Source organism: Vulpes vulpes, chromosome 16 (genome assembly GCF_048418805.1).
Source record: "Vulpes vulpes isolate BD-2025 chromosome 16, VulVul3, whole genome shotgun sequence".
Taxonomy (NCBI): Eukaryota; Metazoa; Chordata; class Mammalia; order Carnivora; family Canidae; genus Vulpes; species Vulpes vulpes.
Window position 1 is genome coordinate 72,435,160 of NC_132795.1, and position 22,439 is coordinate 72,457,598.

Below are 22,439 nucleotides of genomic sequence, written 5' to 3' on the forward strand. Positions count from 1 at the left end.
GCAGGCTCCCTGCTGGGAGCCCAGTGTGGGACTTGATTCCAGGAACCTGGATCACTCCCTGAGCCAAAGGCAGATGCTCAACCACTGAGCCACCCAGATGTCCCAGACTTTTCAATACATTTCACCTATCGTGAATATTTTGCCTTTATCATCTTTCTATTTGTAGATAATTTTTCTTTTTAGAACTATTTGGGTGTAAATTACAGAAATCCTGCCTTTTTACCCCTAATTTAATGTTTATTTCCTAGGAACAAGGAATTCTACTAAAGTATTCATTATGAGTATCAAACTTAGGAAATTTAACATGAGCACAAATATATAATCTATAGTCTATATTCTATTATTTTTTTCCAATAATGTTCTTTGTAGAATTTAGTTTTGCTGATCCAAGATTTAGCCCAGGACTGTGCTTTTCCATTGAGTTGTCATGTCTCCTTTAGCCTCTTTAAAGATCTGCTGCACTTCCTAACCAGCCTTTGTCTTTGATGACCTTGACATTTTTTATAGTATAAGCCTTTTGTTTTGTATCTTGTCTGATGTTTCCTTGAGATTAGATTCAGATTATGCCTTTTAGGCAGAAATGCCACATAAATGAGGTGTATCCTCTGTGCATTACATTGGGAGGCATGTCATATCTGTTTTCTAGTTGCTGATGTGAACTTTGGTCCCTAGTTTTATCCATGGTAAAATTAGCATATTTTCCCTTTGTTAATTACCAAGTACTTTGTAGGGAGATATGTACATATCCTGTTCTTCAGCACACTTCCACCTGCTAGTTTTAGCATCTGTTTTTTATTCTTGCTTGAATCCGTTATTGCTTTGATAGTTGCAAAATGGTGATTTTTTCAACATTCATCATTCTTTCTACACTTATTAGTTGGCATTCTGCTATAAGAAACACATCTTCCTCATCTGTTACTATCAGTATTTGTTTTGTACTTTACATTGTCCCTTATTTGGTCAGGAGCCCTTCAAGTACCTTGCTGAGCCCTTTTGACAAGTCCTGTCATTTTTTTTTTTTTAAATAATGTTTTCTTACTTTACACCAGATTGTTTCAGGTTCATCTTCAACTTATTTCTCCAGAGAGTTCTGATTCTCTTTTGGGTGGTTGATGTCAAGAAACTAACTGCATGAGTGCTAGAGAATTTTAACTTGCTCACATAAAGAGGGAGGAACCAAGAGGACCATTCATTCACACTAATTTTGAACACAGCCTGCTTGATGTAATCGGCCCTTGTTCATACTGTCTGGACCTGGCAATCCATACTGTTTTAATTTCGATAGCCTTCTTTTTTTTTTTTTTTTTTCGATAGCCTTCTAATGTGTTCTGATCTCAGAGCAAGTTTCCCCTTTATTATTTATTGATTTTTTTCTCTTTAAAAACATTCTCTCTTCTAGATGAATTTTAGAATCACATGTAAAAATTCATTCCAAAAAAGTTTCATTATTTTTTTGAAAGGTATTGAATTAAATTTATTCTTTAACTTATGGTAGACTTTCTTTCTTTCTTTCTTTCTTTCTTTCTTTCTTTCTTTCTTTCTTTCTTTCTTTCTTTCTTTCTTACAAGATTGAGTCTTCTCACTTAGGATTATGACACGACTTCATTTATTCTTCTATTATAAGGTATCGGTAAGGGGTCTGTAGTTTTCATCACATGAATCTTGGGTATCTCTTGTTATATTTGTTACAGTCTTTGTGAGAGTATAATTGTTTATAGTTTTGTGTTTGGGAATAGTATCTTTTTGACATTTAACAAGTTTGTGCATATGGACAAGTGTCTAAATTGTGAATGTATAATAATGAATTTTATTGGACCACTACCCAGGTCAGTCATGAGAATCTTGCTGGCACCTCAAAGTTCCATATAGGCCCTTCCTAATCACAGCCTGCTCCTCTTTACCTTCTAAAGCCAGCAAGTTAAGGGGAATACAGCTGCTTACATGGCTGTCCTTGTTTATTATAGGGAAGAATGACAGTTGAGCAGGACAGACTTTTTTTTATCCCTGCCACAAAATTCTGAAGAGATGTTTACTGTGTGGGCTTTTGTGTAAGGGACAAGGAACAACATAATTGCCTTTTTTAAGACTAGCTTTATGAAACATGCAGATTTATTTTTTGTAAGTCTGTTTCTTAAATTGAGTCTATCCTTGAATAAAGCAGAGATAATATTAAGTAAAAAAATAGTCTTTCTAAAGTGTGTTTTGTTTAGATGTCAAAATAGTAGCTTTGGATTATCTAGCTTGATACAGAAGTTGAAAACCATTGTTCAGGTTTCTCTTAATTTAATGAGGTTGTGGAAATTACTCCTGCTCCATAACCTCAGCTATCTTTCAGCATTGTTGACGGAGATTAATGAATGCTGTCTCTTCCACCGTGTCTTAGATTTTGATGTCAAGTTCTGTCCTTAGGCTTCTTCTCACTGTGTACTTTGTCTCTCTGAGCTGTCTCATACTGTTGTTTCAGTGTCTACATTTATCCTCATAAAATCCACTTTTATTTCCCAGACCAGGTTTTCCTGACCTGTGATTCTCTCAAATTAAAATGGATGACTTTTAACTGGGGTCATCCCAGTTTATTTTACATCTGCCTGTTAGAGTTTTTAGGAATCAGAAATTTGGCCAAAGTCTGGCCTAGGGAAATCTTTGCCTGAATAGGAAGTACAGAGGAAACAGCCTATGGAAATAAATGATTATGCTATATATAAAAGAGGTAATATTCATTTTATTATTAGATATATTATCATCAGTTTCAATACCTCATCTCTGTCTTCTTAATACAAATAAGGTCTTTATAGTTCTTTAAATCTTTTGAGAAATGATGTTAGTATTATGCTTGAAGTGTTAATTCTAAAATCTTTTGTTCTTTCTCTATCTTTACATTCTGAAGTGCTAAGTAGAAAGTGCTTGCATTTGTACAGATATTAAGAGCAACAGATGAACATAGGGGAAGGGAAGGAAAAATAAGAAAAACACAGACAAACTGTAAGAAATTCTTAACTATAGGGAACAAATTAAGGGTTGCTGGAGGGGAGGTGGTGGGAGGATGGGGAATTAGGTGATGGGCATTAAGGGCACTTGATGGAATGAGCACTAGATGTTATATGCAACTGATTAATCACTAGATTCTACCCCTAAAACTAGTAATATGCTATATGTTTAATAAATTGAGTTAAAATCAAATTTAATGTATACAATGGAATATTACTCAGCCGTTAGAAATGACAAATACACACCATTTGCTTCTATGTGGATGGACCTGGAAGGTATTATGCTGAGTGAAATAAGTCAATCGGAGAAGGACAAACAACATTATATGGTCTCATTCATTTGGGGAATATAAAAATTAGTGAAAAGGAATAAAGGGAAAGGCATGAAAATATCAGTGAGGGTGACAAAACATGAGACACCTAACTCTGGGAAATGAACAAGGGGTAGTGGAAGGGGAGGTGGGCGGGGGGTGGGGGTAACTGGGTGATGGGCACTGAGGGGGGCACTCGGCTAGATCAGCACTGGGTGTTATGCTATATGTTGGCAATAATTGAACACCAATAAAAAAAAGAAAAATAAAACTCACGAAAACTCTAAAAAAATAAAATAATATTTAAAGAAAATCTCAGGAAAAAATAAATTGCTTTCTAACATTAAAAAAAGAGCATTATGTTAGTGGAGGCTTTGTTATATCTAACTGGTTGGGACTTTTTTTTTTTTTAAGATTTTATTTATTTATTTGACAGAGAAAGAGAACGCACAAGTAAGCAGAGTGGCAGGGAGAGGGAGAAGCAGAAGCAAGCACTGAGCAGAAAGCCTGATGAGGGGCTTGATCCCAGGACCCTGGCATCATGACTTGAGCCAAAGGCAGATGCTTAACTGACTGAGCCACCCAGGCGCCCCAATTTTTAGTCCTTTATCAATACATGAGTATCTTTTTCTGGAAAATGTGACTTTTAAATTTCTGATCTTACAGTTATATTTTATGTTTTTTCTTAAAAGAGATATATTAAAAACTTTTGGTTTTGCTTCTAGAAAAATTGATTGCTTATCAACGAGAGTTTCTTGCCTTGAAAGAACGTCTTCGAATAGCTGAACATAGAATCTCGCAGCGCTCTTCTGAATTAAATGCCATTGTACAGCAGTTCAAGCGTGTAGGAGCAGAAACAAATGGAAGTAAGGATTCATTAAATAAATTTTCAGGTACAAATGATACTTTAGTTTTATTTCACATAACCCTTTGAAAATAGAATTTTTATAATTTATTTGGAAGTTGTGTAGCTTTTCAGCCAACATTTATTAACTGTTTTCAGAGAGAAACATCACACAAAACTTCCCTATAATGGTAAATGATAAAACAATTTTTATTAATTGCTAAATGTGGTTGTAAGAAAGTAATGTTGATTTAGATTTCAGTTGTATGAATTTCCCTAATAGCAAAAAAAACCCAGATCTTTTAAAAAACGTATTCCAAATGAGATTAAAATTTAATTTTGTATTTTTACATGTTTTATGTTGTGACCTGTGTGGACCGTAGATAGACTCTGGATAACCTTTGAGCTATTTGAGGCAATTCATATTCTTATCTGTGACTTATAAGAAAAAAATATGGCTTTATTATAGTGGGTACTTTTGGAGGGTGTCTGATCTATTCCCTCTCTAAGAACTTCTGGTTAGAGTAAGATGAATGCCAATGATCCTTTCTCCGTTTCTGTGCTTTTCTTAGTCTGATGATTAAATTGACATATGTATGTAATCAGTTGCCTCGAAATTTATGCCATCTTTCAAGAGTAGAACACTTTTTCAATTATCATCATCTTTTCCCATCTTTTATCATTCATTCCTCTTGTCTTTAGGTTGATTGATCAAGCAGGCCACTGCCTGGACCTGATTTTTAAATTTTCATGCTCTATGCTTCCTCTCCTGTTATGGCACAGTAACATTTAAAATTATGGAATGGTAGAGAGAATAAAATATAAACCAGCTATAAGTCTGCTGCTAAGTGATTTCTGTTAACATTTTTTGTTTCCTTCTAGTCTTTTTTCCATGTATGTTTTTTCTTTGGAATTGGGATTGTATATCAGAACCTCAGTTTTACTTTTGAAATAGGCTATTGACATATTACTGTGTCAATGGATGTTTCTCAGAAACACCATTTTCAATGGACATATGTCTGTTAATCATATACCATAATGTATTAAATATTTTTCTACTATTAGGCAAATAGGATTTTTCTGTGTGGTTTTTTTTCTCTCTAACTTGTAACTCTGTGATGAACATCTTTGTGTATAAATTGGTCACATTTCTGGCAGCCCTTAAGTTATTTTATTACTTCCTTAAAAGCAAGGATCACCTTTTTAAAAAAAAAACAAAAACAAACAAACAAGGATCTATGTTTTGATGATTCTTGATTTCTAAACACATGACACAGTGGCTGAGATAAAATAGATAATCACTAAGTATTTATTGAGTGCATAAAAGTGAAATTCCTAGGAGGGAAATTATTAATAAGACAAATGTTTTAGGGTTTTCAGTGCTCTTCTGAGTAGCTGAAACATAGGTCACATTATCACAATATTTAATATTATTATTTAATCTTATGCTAAGTTAATAGGTTGAAATTTCTGTATTGGAATTCGTAATCGTTTCTTTACTTATGAGATTAAACATTAATTTCATTAAACATTAATATAAGTCCTGTGCATTTCTTTTGTGAATTTTGGGTTCTTGTTATATTTTTAATGGAATTTTCATATAGTTTTGCACAGAAATCTTCTGTGAGGCTTTAAGTCCTTACTGTTAACCTTCTGTATTTAAAAGGTCAAATTATATTATAATTGGAACTTTGGAAACAGTATTGTCTACCAGATTGAGTTTTTATTTCATATTATATTAAAGGATTCATTAACTCCTCCAAGAAAAACTATTGGAAAGTTAGGGTCTGTACTGGACATTCTCAAATTGTACTGTTAAATTATTATACTTGAATTTTTTCGGGGCCGGGGGCAACTTCCATGTGAAAATTCAGTAAAATAGAACAGCATAGGAAAGTATGGTAGGTAAATAACTTTTACCACCAACACATTTACATAATTGGGTATTACATTTTCATAATTGGGTAGCTTGTTTAGAATGTGTTCTACAGGGCCTGTGTTCTGAACTGTCATAACAACAAATGATGAAAGCATCCACCTTCTCACGGTTCTTTGGCTTCATTCAGTGCTACCAACATCACGACTGTGAGACTCTGGTTGCAGAAGTGTCTTTTTCATTTTAAATGGAGATCTTAAAAAATAAATAAATAAATAAATAAATAAATAAATGGAGATCTTATTCACCAAAGTATGAAGTCAGGAAAGAAAATTCTTGAGTTCTAGTTCTCATAAATTTTAGCTGCTGTATTTGTAAAATCAGCAACTTCTGTAAGGAAGGTGATCCTGTACATTAATTATGCTTTTTTGTTTTAGATAATACCCTAAAGCTATTAAAGGAGTTAACGAGCAAAAAATCTCTTCAAGTGCCAAGTATTTATTATCATTTGCCTCATTTATTGCAAAACGAAAGAAGCCTTCAGCCTGCTCTCCAGATTGGTAATGGAAGAACGGGAGGTATGTTTGTTTTGTTTCTTACTGTGGTTGTGCTGCTGGCCTTAATTGGATCTTGGAGTACAACATTGACCATTAAAACCTGGCAGGTCAAAGAAGAAAAATTCCTTCTCTCTGCATAGTAACTTAGGACTCATTTACATTGAAAGGAGTTGGGTATTTTTCTGCATAGATCAGAGTATAGAACCGAAAAGGGTCATGAGAAATCTGCCCCATCTCCAGGCAGAAAAATGCTTAAACCTTTTTTACTTGTTCTGTTTTCAAAATTTAAGATGTAGAGAGATTACTTTTTTTTCTTGTGTCTTCTTTCAACATTAATAGCTCTCTGTCTTGTCAAGAGAGGTTTTCTTATGTTTGCCCCTGCTTTTTTCTCAGACAGCTGGAAGGCATATAATCACTTTTGTTTAACCTTTCATGAAATAATAGAAATACTTTGGTTTGCTTTTTTTCTAATACAGTGAAAAGATAGTTCATTGCATATTTTTTTCCTCTTGTTTGAATTTTCCTTGTGGGCCCTATTTACTGTTCTTTCATGATTTTCATTCCTCTACTTTGACTTTGTTAATCTTTCGGAGATTTTAAAATGTAGAGAGCAAAATATCATTTTGTTCCCCTAGTAACTCTTTAACAAATGACAAAACCATCACTTAACAGATACTGAAATTCATCTTTGTGATAATGTTTTTAAGAAGCTGATTTAATCTGCTTTTGATTCAGTAGGATTCTTAAGTATTTTACCTTTTTGTGTGTGTTGCATTTTCTCCTATTATTTGATCTATTAGCATAAGCTTTTATATTTCTTTTTTTAGTTCTGCCATCTTTCTACTTTATGAATCATTTAAAATTGCACACTGTCTTCCTAAGGAAGTGACAATTCTTAAAATATTATATTCAGAATAACTCATTTTTCCAATTTCCTTATTGATTCAATAAATATCCAGCAGGTGCTGGATGTACAAAAGACTAACAAGAAGTGTTGTGTACTTAAAAAAAAAAAAGTTGTGTACTCTAAGTTATTTTTTCTAGATTGATCATTAATTATTTCCAAAGTATAATGTATCTCTCCCTTTAATCACTATTTGGATCAGATGTCTCAGTCATTTAGTACATTTATTAGTTTAAACGATGTCTCACTAATAAGAATATCAAATGAAAAGAGAAGTATTTTTATTTTTATTTTTTTAAATAAATTTATTTTTTATTGGTGTTCAATTTACCAACATACAGAATAACACCCAGTGCTAAAAGAAAAAAAAAAAAAACAAAAAAACTAAAACAAAACAAAACAAAACAAAAAAAACACCCAGTGCTCATCCCATCAAGTGCCCCCCTCAGTGCCCGTCACCTATTCACCCCCACCCCCCGCCCTCCTCCCCTTCCACCACCCCTAGTTCATTTCCCAGAGTTATGAGTCTTTATGTTCTGTCTCCCTTTCTGATATTTCCCACACATTTCTTCTCCCTTCCCTTATATTCCCTTTCACTATTATCTATATTCCCCAAATGAATGAGAACATATAATGTTTGTCCTTCTCCGATTGACTTACTTCACTCAGCATAATACCCTCCAGTTCCATCTACGTTGAAGCAAATGGTGGGTATTTGTCGTTTCTAATGGCTGAGTAGTATTCCATTGTATACATAAACCACATCATCTTTATCCATTCATCTTTCGATGGACACCGAGGCTCCTTCCACAGTTTGGCCATTGTGGACATTGCTGTTATAAACATTGGGATGCAGGTGTCCCGGCGTTTCTTTTATTTTTTTTTTTCCCTGGCGATTCATTGCATCTGTATCTTTGGGGTAAATCCCCAACAGTGCAATAGCTGGGTCGTAGGGCAGGTCTATTTTTAACTCTTTCAGGAACCTCCACACAGTTTTCCAGAGTGGCTGCACCAGTTCACATTCCCACCAACAGTGTAAGAGGGTTCCCTTTTCTCCACATCCTCTCCAACATTTGTGGTTTCCTGCCTTGTTAATTTTCCCCATTCTACTGGTGTGAGGTGGGATCTCATTGTGGTTTTGATTTGTATTTCCCTGATGGCAAGTGATGTGGAGCATTTTCTCATGTGCATGTTGGCCATGCCTATGTCTTCCTCTGTGAGATTTCTGTTCATGTCTTTTGCCCGTTTCATGATTGGATTGTTTGTTTCTTTGGTGTTGAGTTTAGTAAGTTCTTTATAGATCTTGGAAACTAGCCCTTTATCTAATAGGTCATTTGCAAATATCTTCTCTAGTCTTTCCTCCTTTATTGAATATTAGTTGACCATAAAGTTCAGGGTCCACTTCTGGGTTCTCTATTCTGTTCCATTGATCTGTGTGTCTGTTTTTGTGCCAGTACCACACTGTCTTGATGACCACAGCTTTGTAGTACAACCTGAAATCTGGCATTGTGATGCCCCCAGATATGGTTTTCTTTTTTAAAATTCCCCTGGCTATTCGGGGTCTTTTCTAATTCCACACAAATCTTAAAATACTTTGTTCTAACTCTCTGAAGAAAGTCCATGGTATTTTGATAGGGATTGCATTAAACATGTAAATTGCCTTGGGTAACATTGACATTTTCACAATATTAATTCTGCCAATCCATGAGCATGGAATAGTTTTCCATCTCTTTGTGTCTTCCTCAATTTCTTTGAGAAGTGTTCTATAGTTTTTAGGGTATAGATCCTTTACCTCTTTGGTTAGGTTTATTCCTAGGTATCTTATGCTTTTGGGTGCAATTGTAAATGGGATTGACTCCTTAATTTCTCTTTCTTCAGTCTCAGTGTATAGAAATGCCATTGATTTCTGGGCATTGATTTTGTATCCTGCCATGCTATCAAATTGCTGTATGAGTTCTAGCAATCTTGGGGTGGAGGCTTTTGGGCTTTCTATGTAGAGTATCATGTCATTGGAGAAGAGGGAGAGTTTGACTTCTTCTTTGCCAATTTTAATGCCTTTAATATCTTTTTGTTGTCTGATTGCTAAGGCGAGGACTTCCAGTACTATGTTGAACAGCAGTGGTGAGAGTGGACATCCCTGTCTTGTTCCTGATCTTAGGGGAAAGGCTCCCAGTGCTTCCCCATTGAGAATGATACTTGCTGTGGGCTTTTCGTAGATGGCTTTTAAGATGTTGAGGAATGTTCCCTCTATCCCTACACTCTGAAGTGTTTTGATCAGGAATGGATGCTGGATTTTGTCAAATGCTTTCTCTGCATCTAATGAGAGGATCATATGGTTCTTGGTTTTTCTCTTGCTGATATGATGAATCACATTGATGGTTTTACAAGTGTTGAACCAGCCTTGTGTCCTGGGGATAAATCCTACTTGGTCATGGTGAATAATTTTCTTAATGTACTGTTGGATCCTATTGGCTAGTATCTTGTTGAGAATTTTTGCATCCATGTTCATCAGGGATATTGGTCTGTAATTCTCCTTTTTGGTGGGGTCTTTGTCTGGTTTTGGAATTAAAGTGATGCTGGCCTCATAGAACGAATTTGGAAGTACTCCATCTCTTTCTATCTTTCCAAACAGCTTTAGTAGAATAGGTATGGTTTTTTCTTTAAATGTTTGATAGAATTCCCCTGGGAAGCCATCTGGCCCTGGACTTTTGTGTCTTGGGAGGTTTTTGATGACTGCTTCAATTTCCTCCCTGGTTATTGGCCTGTTCAGGTTTTCTATTTCTTCCTGTTCCAGTTTTGGTAGTTTGTGGCTTTCCAGGAATGTGTCCATTTCTTCTAGATTGCCTAATTTATTGGCATATAGCTGTTCATAATATGTTTTTAAAATCTTTGTATTTCCTTGGTGTTGGTAGTGATCTCTCCTTTCTCATTCATGATTTTTATTAATTTGAGTCTTCTCTCTCTTCTTTTTAATAAGGTTGGCTAATGGTTTATCTATCTTATTAATTCTTTCAAAGAACCAACTCCTGGTTCTGTTGATCTGTTCCACAGTTCTTCTGGTCTCGATTTCGTTGAGTTCTGCTCGAATCTTTATTAACTCTCTTCTTCTGCAGGGTGTAGGATCTATTTGCTGTTTTTTCTCTAGCTCCTTTATGTGTAAGGTTAGCTTTTGTATTTGAGTTCTTTCCAGTTTTTGGATGGATGCTTGTATTGCGATGTATTTCCCCCTTTGGACTGCTTTTGCTGCATCCCAAAGATTTTGAACGGTTGTATCTTCATTCTCATTAGTTTCCACGAATCTTTTTAATTCTTCCTTAATTTCCTGGTTGACCCTTTCATCTTTTAGCAGGATGGTCCTTAACCTCCACATGTTTGAGGTCCTTCCAAACTTCTTGTTGTGATTTAGTTCTAATTTCAAGGTATTATGGTCTGAGAATATGCAGGGGACGATCCCAATCTTTTGGTATCAGTTCAGACCTGATTTGTGACCCAGTATGTGGTCTATTCTGGAGAAAGTTCCATGTGCACTTGAGAAGAATGTGTATTCAGTTGAGTTTGGATGTAAAGTTCTGATCTGTGAAATCCATCTGGTCCAGTGTATCATTTAAAGCTCTCGTTTCTTTGGAGATGTTGTGCTTAAAAGACCTGTCGAGTATAGAAAGAGCTAGATTGAAGTCACCAAGTATAAGTGTATTATTCTCTAAGTATTTCTTCACTTTGGTTATTAATTGATATATTTGGCAGCTCCCACATTCGGGGTATATATATTGAGGATTGTTAAGTCTTCTTGTTGGATAGATCCTTTAAGTATGATATAGTGTCCCTCTTCATCTCTCACTACAGTGTTTGTGGTAAACTTTAGTTTATCTGATATAAGAATGGCTACCCCTGCTTTCTTTTGACGACCATTTGAATGGTAAATGGTTCTCCAACCTTTTATTTTCAGGCTGTAGGTGTCCTTCTGTCTAAAATGAGTCTCTTGTAGACAGCAAATAGATGGGTCCTGCTTTTTTATCCAGTGTGAAACCCTGCGCCTTTTGATGGGGTCATTAAGCCCGTTCATGTTCAGAGTTACTATTGAAAGGTATGAGTTTAGTGTCATCATGATATGTATTCAGTCCTTGTTTTTGTGGATTGTTCCACTGAACTTCTTCTTAAAGGGGAATTTTAAGAGTCCCCCTTAAAATTTCTTGCAGAGCTCGTTTGGAGGTCACATATTCTTTCAGTTCCTGCCTGTCTTGGAAGCTCTTTATCTCTCCTTCCATTTTGAATGAGAGCCTTGCTGGATAAAGTATTCTTGGTTGCATGTTCTTTTCATTTAGGACCCTGAATATATCCTGCGAGCCCTTTCTGGCCTGCCAGGTCTCTGTGGAGATGTCTGCTGTTACCCTAATATTCCTCCACATAAAAGTCAGGGACTTTTTTTCTCTTGCTGCTTTAAGGATCTTCTCTTTATCTTTGGAATTTGCAAGCTTCACTATTAAATGTAGAGGTGTTGAACGGTTTTTATTGATTTTAGGGGGGGGATCTGTTTCCTGGATCTGAATGCCTGTTTCCCTTCCCAGATTAGGAATGTTTTCAGCTATGATTTGTTCAAATACATATTCTGGCCCTCTGGCCCTTTCGGCACCCTCGGGAACCCCAATTATACATAGGTTTTTCTTCATCAGGCTGTCGTTTATTTCCCTTAATCTATCTTCATGGTCTCTTAATTGTCTGTCTCTTTTTTCCTCAGTTTCCCTCTTTGCCATCAACTTGTCTTCTATGTCACTCACACATTCTTCCACCTTAACCCTCGTCATTAGGACTTGTTTGGATTGCATCTCATTCAATTGATTTTTAATTTTTGCCTGATTGGATCTAAATTCTGCAGTCATGAAGTCTCTCGAGTCCTTTATGCTTTTTTTCTAGAGCCAGCAGTAGCTGTATAATAGTGCCTCTGAATTGGCTTTCTGACATTGAATTGTAATCCAGATTTTGTAACTCTGTGGGAGAGAGGACTGTTTCTGATTCTTTCTTTTGAGGTAAGGTTTTCCTTGTAGTCCTTTTGCTCAGTGCAGAGTGGCCAAAAACAAGTTGTATTGGGAAAAGGAGAAAAAGAGAGGAGAGAAAGAAGGAAAGAAAAGAGCAAAAGAAAAAAGGAAGAAAAAAAGAAAAAAGAGAGAAGAAAAAGAGGGAAAAAAAGAGGAAAAAAAGGGGTGGGGGAAGCAAACAAATCAAAAAGCAAGAAAAAAGAAAAAAGAAAAAAAAAACAATATGGGGGAGTATCTTCTGATTCTGTATACTTTAAGTCCCTTGACTTCCCCTGGAACTGGTCCGTCTCGCTGGTCTTCTGGGGGAGGGGCCTGCTGTGCTGATTTTCAGGTGTTAGCACTTGCGGGAGCTGCTCTGCCCCCTGCCTGGCGCAGGGCTCAGTGGGGGTTGTTCACCCCGTGAGGCCCCTGGAGGAACAACCAGAGGCCAGCTCTGGAGCCCTGGCTTCAGCTTCTGCAGTCTGCAGGGCCTGGAGGCTCCGGGACGGGCCCGCTGATCTGCTCAGCTCAGGGCCGGAGCGTCCTTGTGGTCCTGGGCGCTCCCGGCCTCTGCCTGTCCCTGGGGGAGGCGGGATCCTGGGCTGTGTCCCGGCGCCCTGTGCCCCGGGGCCTGCGCTGTTGGATTCGCGCTCCCGCCCCGCAGCCCCCTCCGCCGAGCCGCCGCCCCGAGCCCCTCCGAGCTGCTCCGGGTCCGCCGAGCGCTGCAGCCCTTAGGGAGCTCGGCGCATCTCCCCGGGGTGCAGGTGTATGTTAGTGTCCCAGGGAGCCCGAGGGCATCCCCGCCCTCCTGCTCCAACTCCCTGCAAGCCCCTTTCCGCCCGGGAAGGTTGGTTGCAGCTCCTGCTTCTCCGGGACGGGGCTCTCCTGTCCTGGGGACACTCGCCCTGGCCTCAGCCCGGCTCCTCGCGGGGCCCCTCCCCCTTGGAGGCCTTTTGTTTCTTTATGTGTTTTTCCCCCCTGGCTTCCTACCTTGATAGAAGCGCGAACTCTTCTCACTGTAGCCTTCCAGCTGTTCTCTCTTTAAATCTCAGGCCGAATTTGTAGATTTTCAGAATGATTTGAAGGTTATCTAGGTAATTTGGTGGGGACAGGTGACTTGGGGACCCTACTCTTCCGGCATCTTGCCCCTCCTCCTCCGAGAAGTATTTTTAAAGTCATTTATAACTTGAGAACCTCTAATGGGTTCTCCTATAGTAGCTCATTGTTATTTTGTGAATGTGACATTCTCTCTTATCCTTTTGAAGTACTTACTCCATCCTATTTGTTTATGATTTTATCATAAATATAATGAAATCTTGGTCAACCATCTTTCTACTAGTTAACATTGTTATTAAGTTGGCACTGTTTTTGAGGGGTAGAAAATGCAAACAGCTTGGAAAAAACCCTCAGGTGTTTACATTAAAATCTTCCTTCCTAAATCCTCAAGCAATGGTTTTTAACATTTTTAGAGTTAGAACCCTTTGCTATCCTAGGAAAACTATAAACCTTCTAATTCTAATTCTTCTAATTCTGTATATAATTTCTGGGATTTTTGGAACTCCAAAACCTTTTTAGGGACTTTATATTAATTACTTTTTTTTTTTTTAAAGATTTTACTTATATATTTGACAGAGCACAAGTAGGGAGGGCAGAAGGAGGCACTGAGTCCCCATTGAACATGGAGCTGGTGCAGGGCTTGATTGATCCCAAGACACTGGGATCATGACCTGAGCCTAAGGGAAATGCTTAACCAGCTGAGCACCCAGGCGCCCCTTCTGTTTTTTAGGTCAAAGAAAAACTGTTTCCTGCTAAAATTTCTGTGCTTCAGTGGTCAGGCTGGTTAAATAAGGAACAGCACTCAGATCCACTAAGTCTTACTAAGACTAAAGAGGGAGAATGTGTTCTAGACAGCTACTGATTATCTAAAGAGGGGTTTGAATTCCTTTGTGAAGAACAAAGAACTGCCAGACCACCCTACACACACCACATCTAGTTCCTTCCATGAAATTTGCAGGCTGCAATAAATAGATACAGCAACTACAGATAGGTAAAAGGGCATATTGTACAACTAGGGGTACAAAATATTTGAGGAAACCCACATTGTGAATGACTTAATACTCAAGGAAATTGAATTTGTAGGGCAAGCAGAATATCATTTAGAAATTACACGTAATATATTTTAAAGGGATGGTAGGCCAGTTCATAGAGGATTGACTGGAAATCTCTGTGTCCTAATTTCATTGATTGTATTTAAAATTACCATATAGATGGACTGATAAACAGAGTAGACACAGCTGAAGATCAGATTAGCAATCTGAACAATTGAGCTGTGTAGTTCTAGAATCCTTCATAAAGGGCACAAAGAATTGGGGTAGGCAAAAGTTCTAATACCCATCTAATAGAAATTTCAGAAGGACAGAACAAAGGGAATAAAGAGAGGAAATAAGCAAATATGTAATAGAGGAAAATTTCTTTGAGTTGAAGAAACTCAGCTCTTTAGACTCAGGGCCCATATAGTGCTGAGCAGGATGGGTGAAGAAAGGTCCTCCACAGGTTACCTACCAAAATGGCATTACTGATTGGTAGAGGACAGCAGGTGGTTCTTTGTGCTGAAGTAAAATGAATGAATGAGTCCATCCATCCACTCACCCACATCTGCTGTGTGCCAGGTACTTTGGTACACAAAATTAGATGTTCTTCCTAGTGTTGTGGAGCTTTAGTCTGGTAAAGGAGAATGCAGGGGTCAAATGATCAATTATGTAAGTAATTGTACAGTTACAGCCTTAATTGGTGATACGAAGGATGCCTTGAAGAATGTATAAAAGAGGCATTTGCTTCAATTAAGGCTTTTAGGGAAGTCTTAAAAATTCATTTGACCTGAGATCTGTGAACTATGTAGCTCACTGGTGAAAGTGGTTATATTAGTTGCTTTACTGTGCTGTAAAAATTACCACAAACCCAGTGACCTAAAATGGCCTAAGTTTATTATCTTCTAGTTTTGGTAGCCAGTAGTCCTAAAATCAATGTATTGACTAGGGTGTGTTCCTTATGAAGCTTTAGGGGATAGTCTACTTCTTTCCTTTTCCATCTTCTAGAGATTGGCTACATTCATTAGGGCCCCTTCCTTCATCTGCACATCTCTCTGTGACTCCGACCTCTTGCATACATTATCACATCTCCTCCTCTCACCGACTCTCCTACCTTCCTCTCATAAGGACCCTTGTGAGTTCATTAGGTTAACCTGGATAGTCCAGGATGACCTTCCAATCTCAAGATCTTTAATCATATCCGTAAAATCCCTTTTGCCATGTTAGGTAATGCATTCACAAATTCCAGGAGTTAGGACATGGACATGGTAGGGATATTATTACGGTTACCACATGGGAGAAAAAAGTATTCCAGAAAATGAGAAGAGCATCAGAAAAACCCTGTGATGGGAGCATAGAATGTTCTAGAAAATGAAAGAAGTTCACTGTAGATGAAGTGTGAAGTGAAGGGAAGCATGGAATAAGATGAGATGAGAGATGTACTGGAGCCAGACAATGTAGGAAGTTGCAGACCATTTATTGGATTTGGGCTTTTTTTTTTTTTCTCAAAGATTTTATTTCTTCATGAGAGAGAGAGAAAGAGAGAGAGAGGCAGAGACACAGGCAGAGGGAGAAGCAGGCTCCATGCAGGGAGCCCGATATGGGACTTGATCCCAGGACTACAGGATCACACCCTGGGCTGAAGGCGGTGCTAAACCGCTGAGCCACCCAGGCTGCATGAGGATTTGGGCTTTTATCCTAAGAGCAGAAAGAAGCCACTGAAGAGTTTTAAGCAGGACTTACTTAGGATGATTTTATAAGATATAAATTTTAAAAAGACTGCAATTGCTGCAATGGGAAGAATGATTGAGTTTATGGACAGCAGAGTAGATTTGGAAGGCCCCAGTAAAAGAATATTGTAGTGATCCCCTTGAGAAAGGACAGGTATGGGCTAGATAATAGTGATAATAGTAGAGATGGAAAGAAGAGGATGGGTGGAGGAGTTGTTTGGGATGTATGGGGACATACATATTTGGGAGGAGCTAGTGATCAACTGTTTTTGTGGACTGAAGTAGAGGATGTAGTCAAGGATTAAGTTTTAGGTTTCTGGATCATGTAACTGGGTGGATGGCAGGTGCTCTTCACCGAGATAGGGAACAGCAGTAAATACTTTGCAGCATTGGTTTGCAAGAAGATCATAACTTAAATCTGGATATGTTAAGTGAAGAGGTGATTGTGAGTTCTAGAGAAGGATAGTTGGATATTTAGGTCGGGGATTCAGAGATCAGAGTTAGATATAATTTTATGGCTCATCATTTGCAAATAACTGATTGAAAATACGGGGATGGATAGGGCCTAAGACTGAGCCTTGATGGTTTTCTACAGTTAATTTTCAGGAAAGAGAAAGATAAAGCCAAAGAAGATGGAGAAGGTACAGCTGAAGGTAGACTAGTGATTAAAGATGGAAAATGCCAAAATAAGATTGTTTCTAAATTTTCTTAATTTTAAAGGAACCATTAGAATTTAAAAACTCCCAAGAAAGTTGAAGAAAACCAAGATAACAGTTGATAGCTCTATCCTATCTTATAGACTGTATTTTAGATTGTTCAGTACATAATAGATATATTACAGATGCTACACAGTTATTACTTGAATAGGAAATACTGGACAATTAATAAAAGTAATTAGTCCAAACTTTTGGCAAGGTCCACCTTGCTCCTTCCTAAAAGTATGACATAGCTATGTTGTTTACGTTGCTGTTACATTTATTCTGAATTCTACCTCCTTAGAATAAATATATTTTCTAGATTATAAGCCACAGAAGTACATTGTGGGCCAGAAGAATAAGTGGACCAGGAAGGGCCATCTTACCTTGGTTCTAGAAGGCAGGGAAAACTGTCATTTTCTGTGGTAATTTTGTGAATTATCACAAGCCTGGACGCTCTTAAGTCTGTAGGTTTAGCTGAAATTAGTATTTACACTTCTAATGCTCTTGGAGACCTTGAGTGCCTTGGTTTAAACTAAAGAATTTAAATTTCAGATCTCTTAACAGTATATTTGGGGAAAAAATGGCTGCTTCTCTATACATGCCATCTAAAGTTAAAACAATAAACAACTCAAGACTATGGTAGGGAATAGAGTTCACATTTTTATACTATTTTTGTTTGCATACTCTGGGTCAGCATGTAGTTTGCTTTTTCGATAAACAAAGATTAAACTCCATATAAGCTAGGATTGCTTTGGAAACCTCACATCACAGTTGTTATATTTCTAGTCTATATTCTAAACACTTAACATAATTTTAATTTAAATTCTTAGGTAAAGTTGACCCTAGAACCACATGAAGTTAGAGGCCCTGACCCTCTATACCCCACACAGTCAAAAATCCATGTGTAACTTTGACTCCCCCAAAACTTAACTATTATTGGCCAGTGTTGACCATTAGTTGTTATTGGTAACATAAACTGTTGCTTAACACATATTTTGCATGTTACATGTATTATATACTGTATTCTTACCGTAAAATAAGCTAGAGAAAAAAACATTATTAAAATCATAAGGAGTTACGCCTGGCTGGCTCAGTCAGTAGAGCATGCTACTCTTGATCTTGGGGTCATGATTTCAAGCCCCACATTGAACATAGAGCCTATTAAAAAAAAAATCATAGGGAAGAGAAAATAGATTTATAGTACTGTACTGTATTGAGAAAAGTCCACGTATAAGTGCACTTGCACAGTTCAAACCCATGTTGTTCAAGGGTCAACTATATATGGTACTCTGCTTCTAGGGTACCTCATGAGGCATCTTGGAGTAACACGATCATAACGGAAATCTTGATTGGGAGCCCTTTCCTCCTCAGGTGTGTTGTTCTCATCTGCTTAATCAAGTCACCTTTCCTTCTTTCTCTTCCATGCTTTCCCTAGGGTTAAGCCCCATTGATGGTCTCCAAGACATATCTCAAATCCATCCACTTGTCCCCATTTCCAGCACCCTAATTCATACCACCTAACTTCTAACTGATCCCCCCCAAAATGCTTTTACTCTGAACACTTTTGTATCTTTTGCCACAAAATTTGGTAATCTTTCAAAATTAAAAATTGGATAATGTCTGTCCCCTGATAACTTTTCAATGACTTTCTCTTGCACTCAGTTAAAAACAAATTTAAGGTTAATTTTGATCTGACCCCTAACTAATCCTGTGAATCTAGGCTTATTCTGCTTTAGATACATTCTGTTCTATTTCTTAACTATGTTAAGATCATTATTTCTTTGGGGCCTTGCTGTTTCCTCTCCTGGAATGTTCTTCCTCTGCTCTTTGTTACCATTAGTTATCAGTTAAGGTGATGGAGGACTTCCAGGACATTACTATCTATAGAGGTACCTGTCAATTCCCCTATTCCCCACCCATTATTTTTTTTAAAGATATTATTTATTAACGAGAGATACAGAGAGAGAGGCAGAGAGAGAGAAGCAGGTTCTGTGCAGGGAGCCCGACGCGGGGACTCGATCCCGGGTCTCCAGGATCATGTCCTGGGCCGAAGGCAGGCACCAAAGCATTGAGCCAACCAGGCATCCCCCCACCCATTATTTTTGATATTGCCACGTTTTAATTTGTATAGAACATATCACCCACTAAGATTATATTGTTTATCTTTTCCCCTCTTCTAGAAAATAAATTCCATGAGGGCAGAGAGCTTATCTATGTTGTTCACTATTATCCCTATCACCTAGAATAATATCTTGCATTTGATAAGTGTTCAGTAAATATGTTTGGAACAAATTTGGCAAATCTTTTTTTTAAGTAGTTCTATTTAATTAATTTTAAAGTTGAAGTATATAATTAACATACAGTGTTGTGCTGGTTTCAGATGTACAACATGATTCAACAATTCTATACATTACTCAGTGCTTACAATAAGTATACTCTTAATCCCTGTATCTATTTACCCATCCCCTCCCCCACCTCCCATCTGGCAGCCATCAGCTTAGTTGTTATATTTAAGAGTCCATTTCTCTTGTCTTTTTTTTTTTGTCATTTGTTTTTTAAGTTCCGCATATGAGTGAAATCATAGTATTTGTCTTTCTCTGTCTTATTTTACTTACCATTATATTCTCTTTGTACATCCATGTTGTTACAAATGGCAAGATCTCATTCTTTTTTATGGCTGAGTAATATTCCATTGTGTGTATATACCACATCTTCTTGATCCATTCATTTATGAATGGAAACTTAGGTTGCTTCCATATCTTGGATGTTGAAAAATTGCTGTAGTAAACATAGGGATGCATGTATCTTTTTGCATTAGTGTTTTCCTTTTCTTTGAGTAATACCCAGTGGTAGAATTACTAGATCATATGGTAGTTCTATTTTTACCTTTCTGAGGAAATTCCATACTGCTTTCCATAGTGACTGCACCAACTTGCATTTCCATAAACAGTACATGAATGTTCCTTTCTCTTTACATCCTTATTAACACTTGTTATTTTTTGTCTTTTTGATTTTAGCCATTCTGATAAGCATGAGGTCATACCTCATTGTGGTTTTGATGTGCATTCCCCTGATGATGAGTGATGTTGCACATCTTTTCACACCTAGTGGGCTTCTATATTCCTTCTCTCAAAAAATATCTGCTCAGGTCCTCTGTCCATTTTTTATTAGATTATTTGCTTTTTTGGTATTGAATTGTAGAAGTTATTTATATATTTTGGATATGAACCACTTATTGGATATATCACTTGCAAAAATATCTTCTCTCATTCACTTGGTTATCTTTTTATTTTGTTGATTGTTTCCTTTGCTGTGCAAAAGCTTTTTATTTTTGGTATAGTCCCAATAGTTTATTTTTGCTTTTGTTTCCCTTGCCTGAAGAGACAGACCCAAAAAATGTTGCTAAGGCTTGGACATTGGTCCAGGAGATTACTGCCTATCTTTTCCTTTAAGAGTTTTGTGGTTCTAGGTCTTGCATTTATCTTTAATCCACTTGGGGTTTATTTTTGTGTATGGTGTAAGAAAGTGATCCAGTTTCATTCTTTTGCATTTAGCTATCCATTTTTCCCAACACCATTTATTGAAGAGACTCTCTTTTTTCCCATTGTATAGTCTTACCACTTTTGTTATAGATTAATTGACCATATAGGCATAGGTTTGTTTCTGGGTTCTCTATTCTGTTCCATTGATCTATGTGTATATTTTTGTACCAGTACTATGCTGTCTTGATTAGTATAGCTTTGTGTAGTGTATCTTGAAGTCTGGGATTGTGTTACCTTTATCTTCACTCTTGCTCAAGATTGTATTTGGGGTCTTTTGTGATTCCATACAAATTTTAGAATTCTTTGTCTTAGTTCTGTGAAAAATGCTTTTGTTTTTTGATACAAATCGCATTGAATCTTTAGATTGCTGTGGGTAGTAAAGACATTTTAACAATATGGATTCTTCTGAGCCATGAGCATGAAATATTTTTCCATTTATGTCATCTTTAGTTTCTTTCATCAGTGCTTTTTGGTTTTTGGAATATGGGTCTTTCACCGCCTTGGTGAAATTTATTCCTGGGTATTTTATTCTTTTTGGTGCAATTGTAAATAGGATTTAAAAAATTTTCTCTTTATACTATATCATTATTAGTGTATAGAAATGCAGCTGATTTCTGTATATTTTGTATCCTGAGACTTTACCAAATCCACTTATCAGTTCTAGTAGTTTTTTGTTGGACTTTGTGGTTTTCTATATATAGTGTTATGTCATCTGCAAATAGTGCAAGTTTTACTTTTTCCTTACGTTTTATATCTCATTCTTGTCTGATTGCTGTGGCTAGGACTTTGATTCCTGAGTTGAATAATGGTAGTAAGAGTGGACATATTTGTCTTGTTCCTGATCTTAGAGGAATAGCTCTCAGTTTTTCACCATGGACTGTGATGCTAGCTGTGGATTTTTCATATAAGATCTTTACTATGTTGTGGTGTGTTCCCTCTAAACCCACTTTTTTGAAAGTTTTTATCATGACAGATACTGGATTTTGTCAAATGCTTTTTCTGCATTTATTGAGATGATCATATGGTTTTTGTCTTTTCTCTTGTTGTTGTAATGTATCATGTTGATTTGTGAATATTGAGCCACCAGAAATCCCACTTGATAGTGGTGAATGATTTTTATTGTATTGTTGGGTTCAGTTTGCTAATATTTTGTTGAGGATTTTTGCATCCATGTTTATGAAAGATACTGGCCTGTAATTTTCTTTTTTTGTAGTGCCTCTCTCTGGTTTTGGTATCAGGGTAATGCTGGACTTATAGAATGAATTTGGAAGCTTTCCATCCTTTTCTGTTTTTGGTGGGATTTTTTTGGAAATAATTTGAGAAGAATAGGTATTAACTCTTCTTTAAATGTTTGGTAGAATTCACCTATAAAGCCATCTGGTCCTGGGCTTTTGTTTTTTTGGGAGTTTTTAAAATTACTGATTCAATTTTGTTGCTAGTAATCGGTTTACATTTTCTGTTTTTTTTTTTTTTTTTTTCCTGATTCAGTTTTAGAAGGTTGTGGGTTTCTAGGAATTTATCCATTTCTTCTACATTGTCCAATATGTTGGCATATTATTTTTTATAATATTCTTTTACAAACTTGCATTTCTGTGATGGTGATATTATTTCTCCTGTTTCATTTCTGATTTTATTTGAGTCTTTTTCTCTTGGTGAATCTTACTGAAAGGATATTAATTTACTTGATCTTTTCAAAGAACCAGGTCCTAGCTTCATTGATCTGTGTCATTGTTTTTTAAGTCTCTCTTTCATTTATTCCTGCTCTAATCTTTATTATTTCCTTCCTTTGACTGGCATTGGGCTTTGCTTTGTTTGTTCTTCTTTTTCTAGGTCCTTAAATGTTATGTTGTTTACCTGATATTTTGTTTCTTGAGTAAGCCTGTGTTGCTAT

At 36.8% G+C, this 22,439-nt stretch overlaps 1 protein-coding gene across 4 annotated transcripts in view; it reads left to right on the forward strand.

Annotated features, from left to right (window-relative positions):
- Positions 1-22,439, forward strand: part of MGAT4A (alpha-1,3-mannosyl-glycoprotein 4-beta-N-acetylglucosaminyltransferase A) — a 117,810-nt gene that overhangs the window by 40,509 nt on the left and 54,862 nt on the right. For 2 of the 4 annotated variants that reach the window (XM_072741133.1, XM_025992485.2), the window contains exons 3-4: positions 4,024-4,191; positions 6,456-6,596. In XM_072741133.1, the coding sequence (XP_072597234.1) occupies positions 4,024-4,191; positions 6,456-6,596 (309 nt within the window). The remainder of the gene's footprint in view (positions 1-4,023; positions 4,192-6,455; positions 6,597-22,439) is intronic. The other 2 variants (XM_072741134.1, XM_025992487.2) reach the window with 1 other exon arrangement.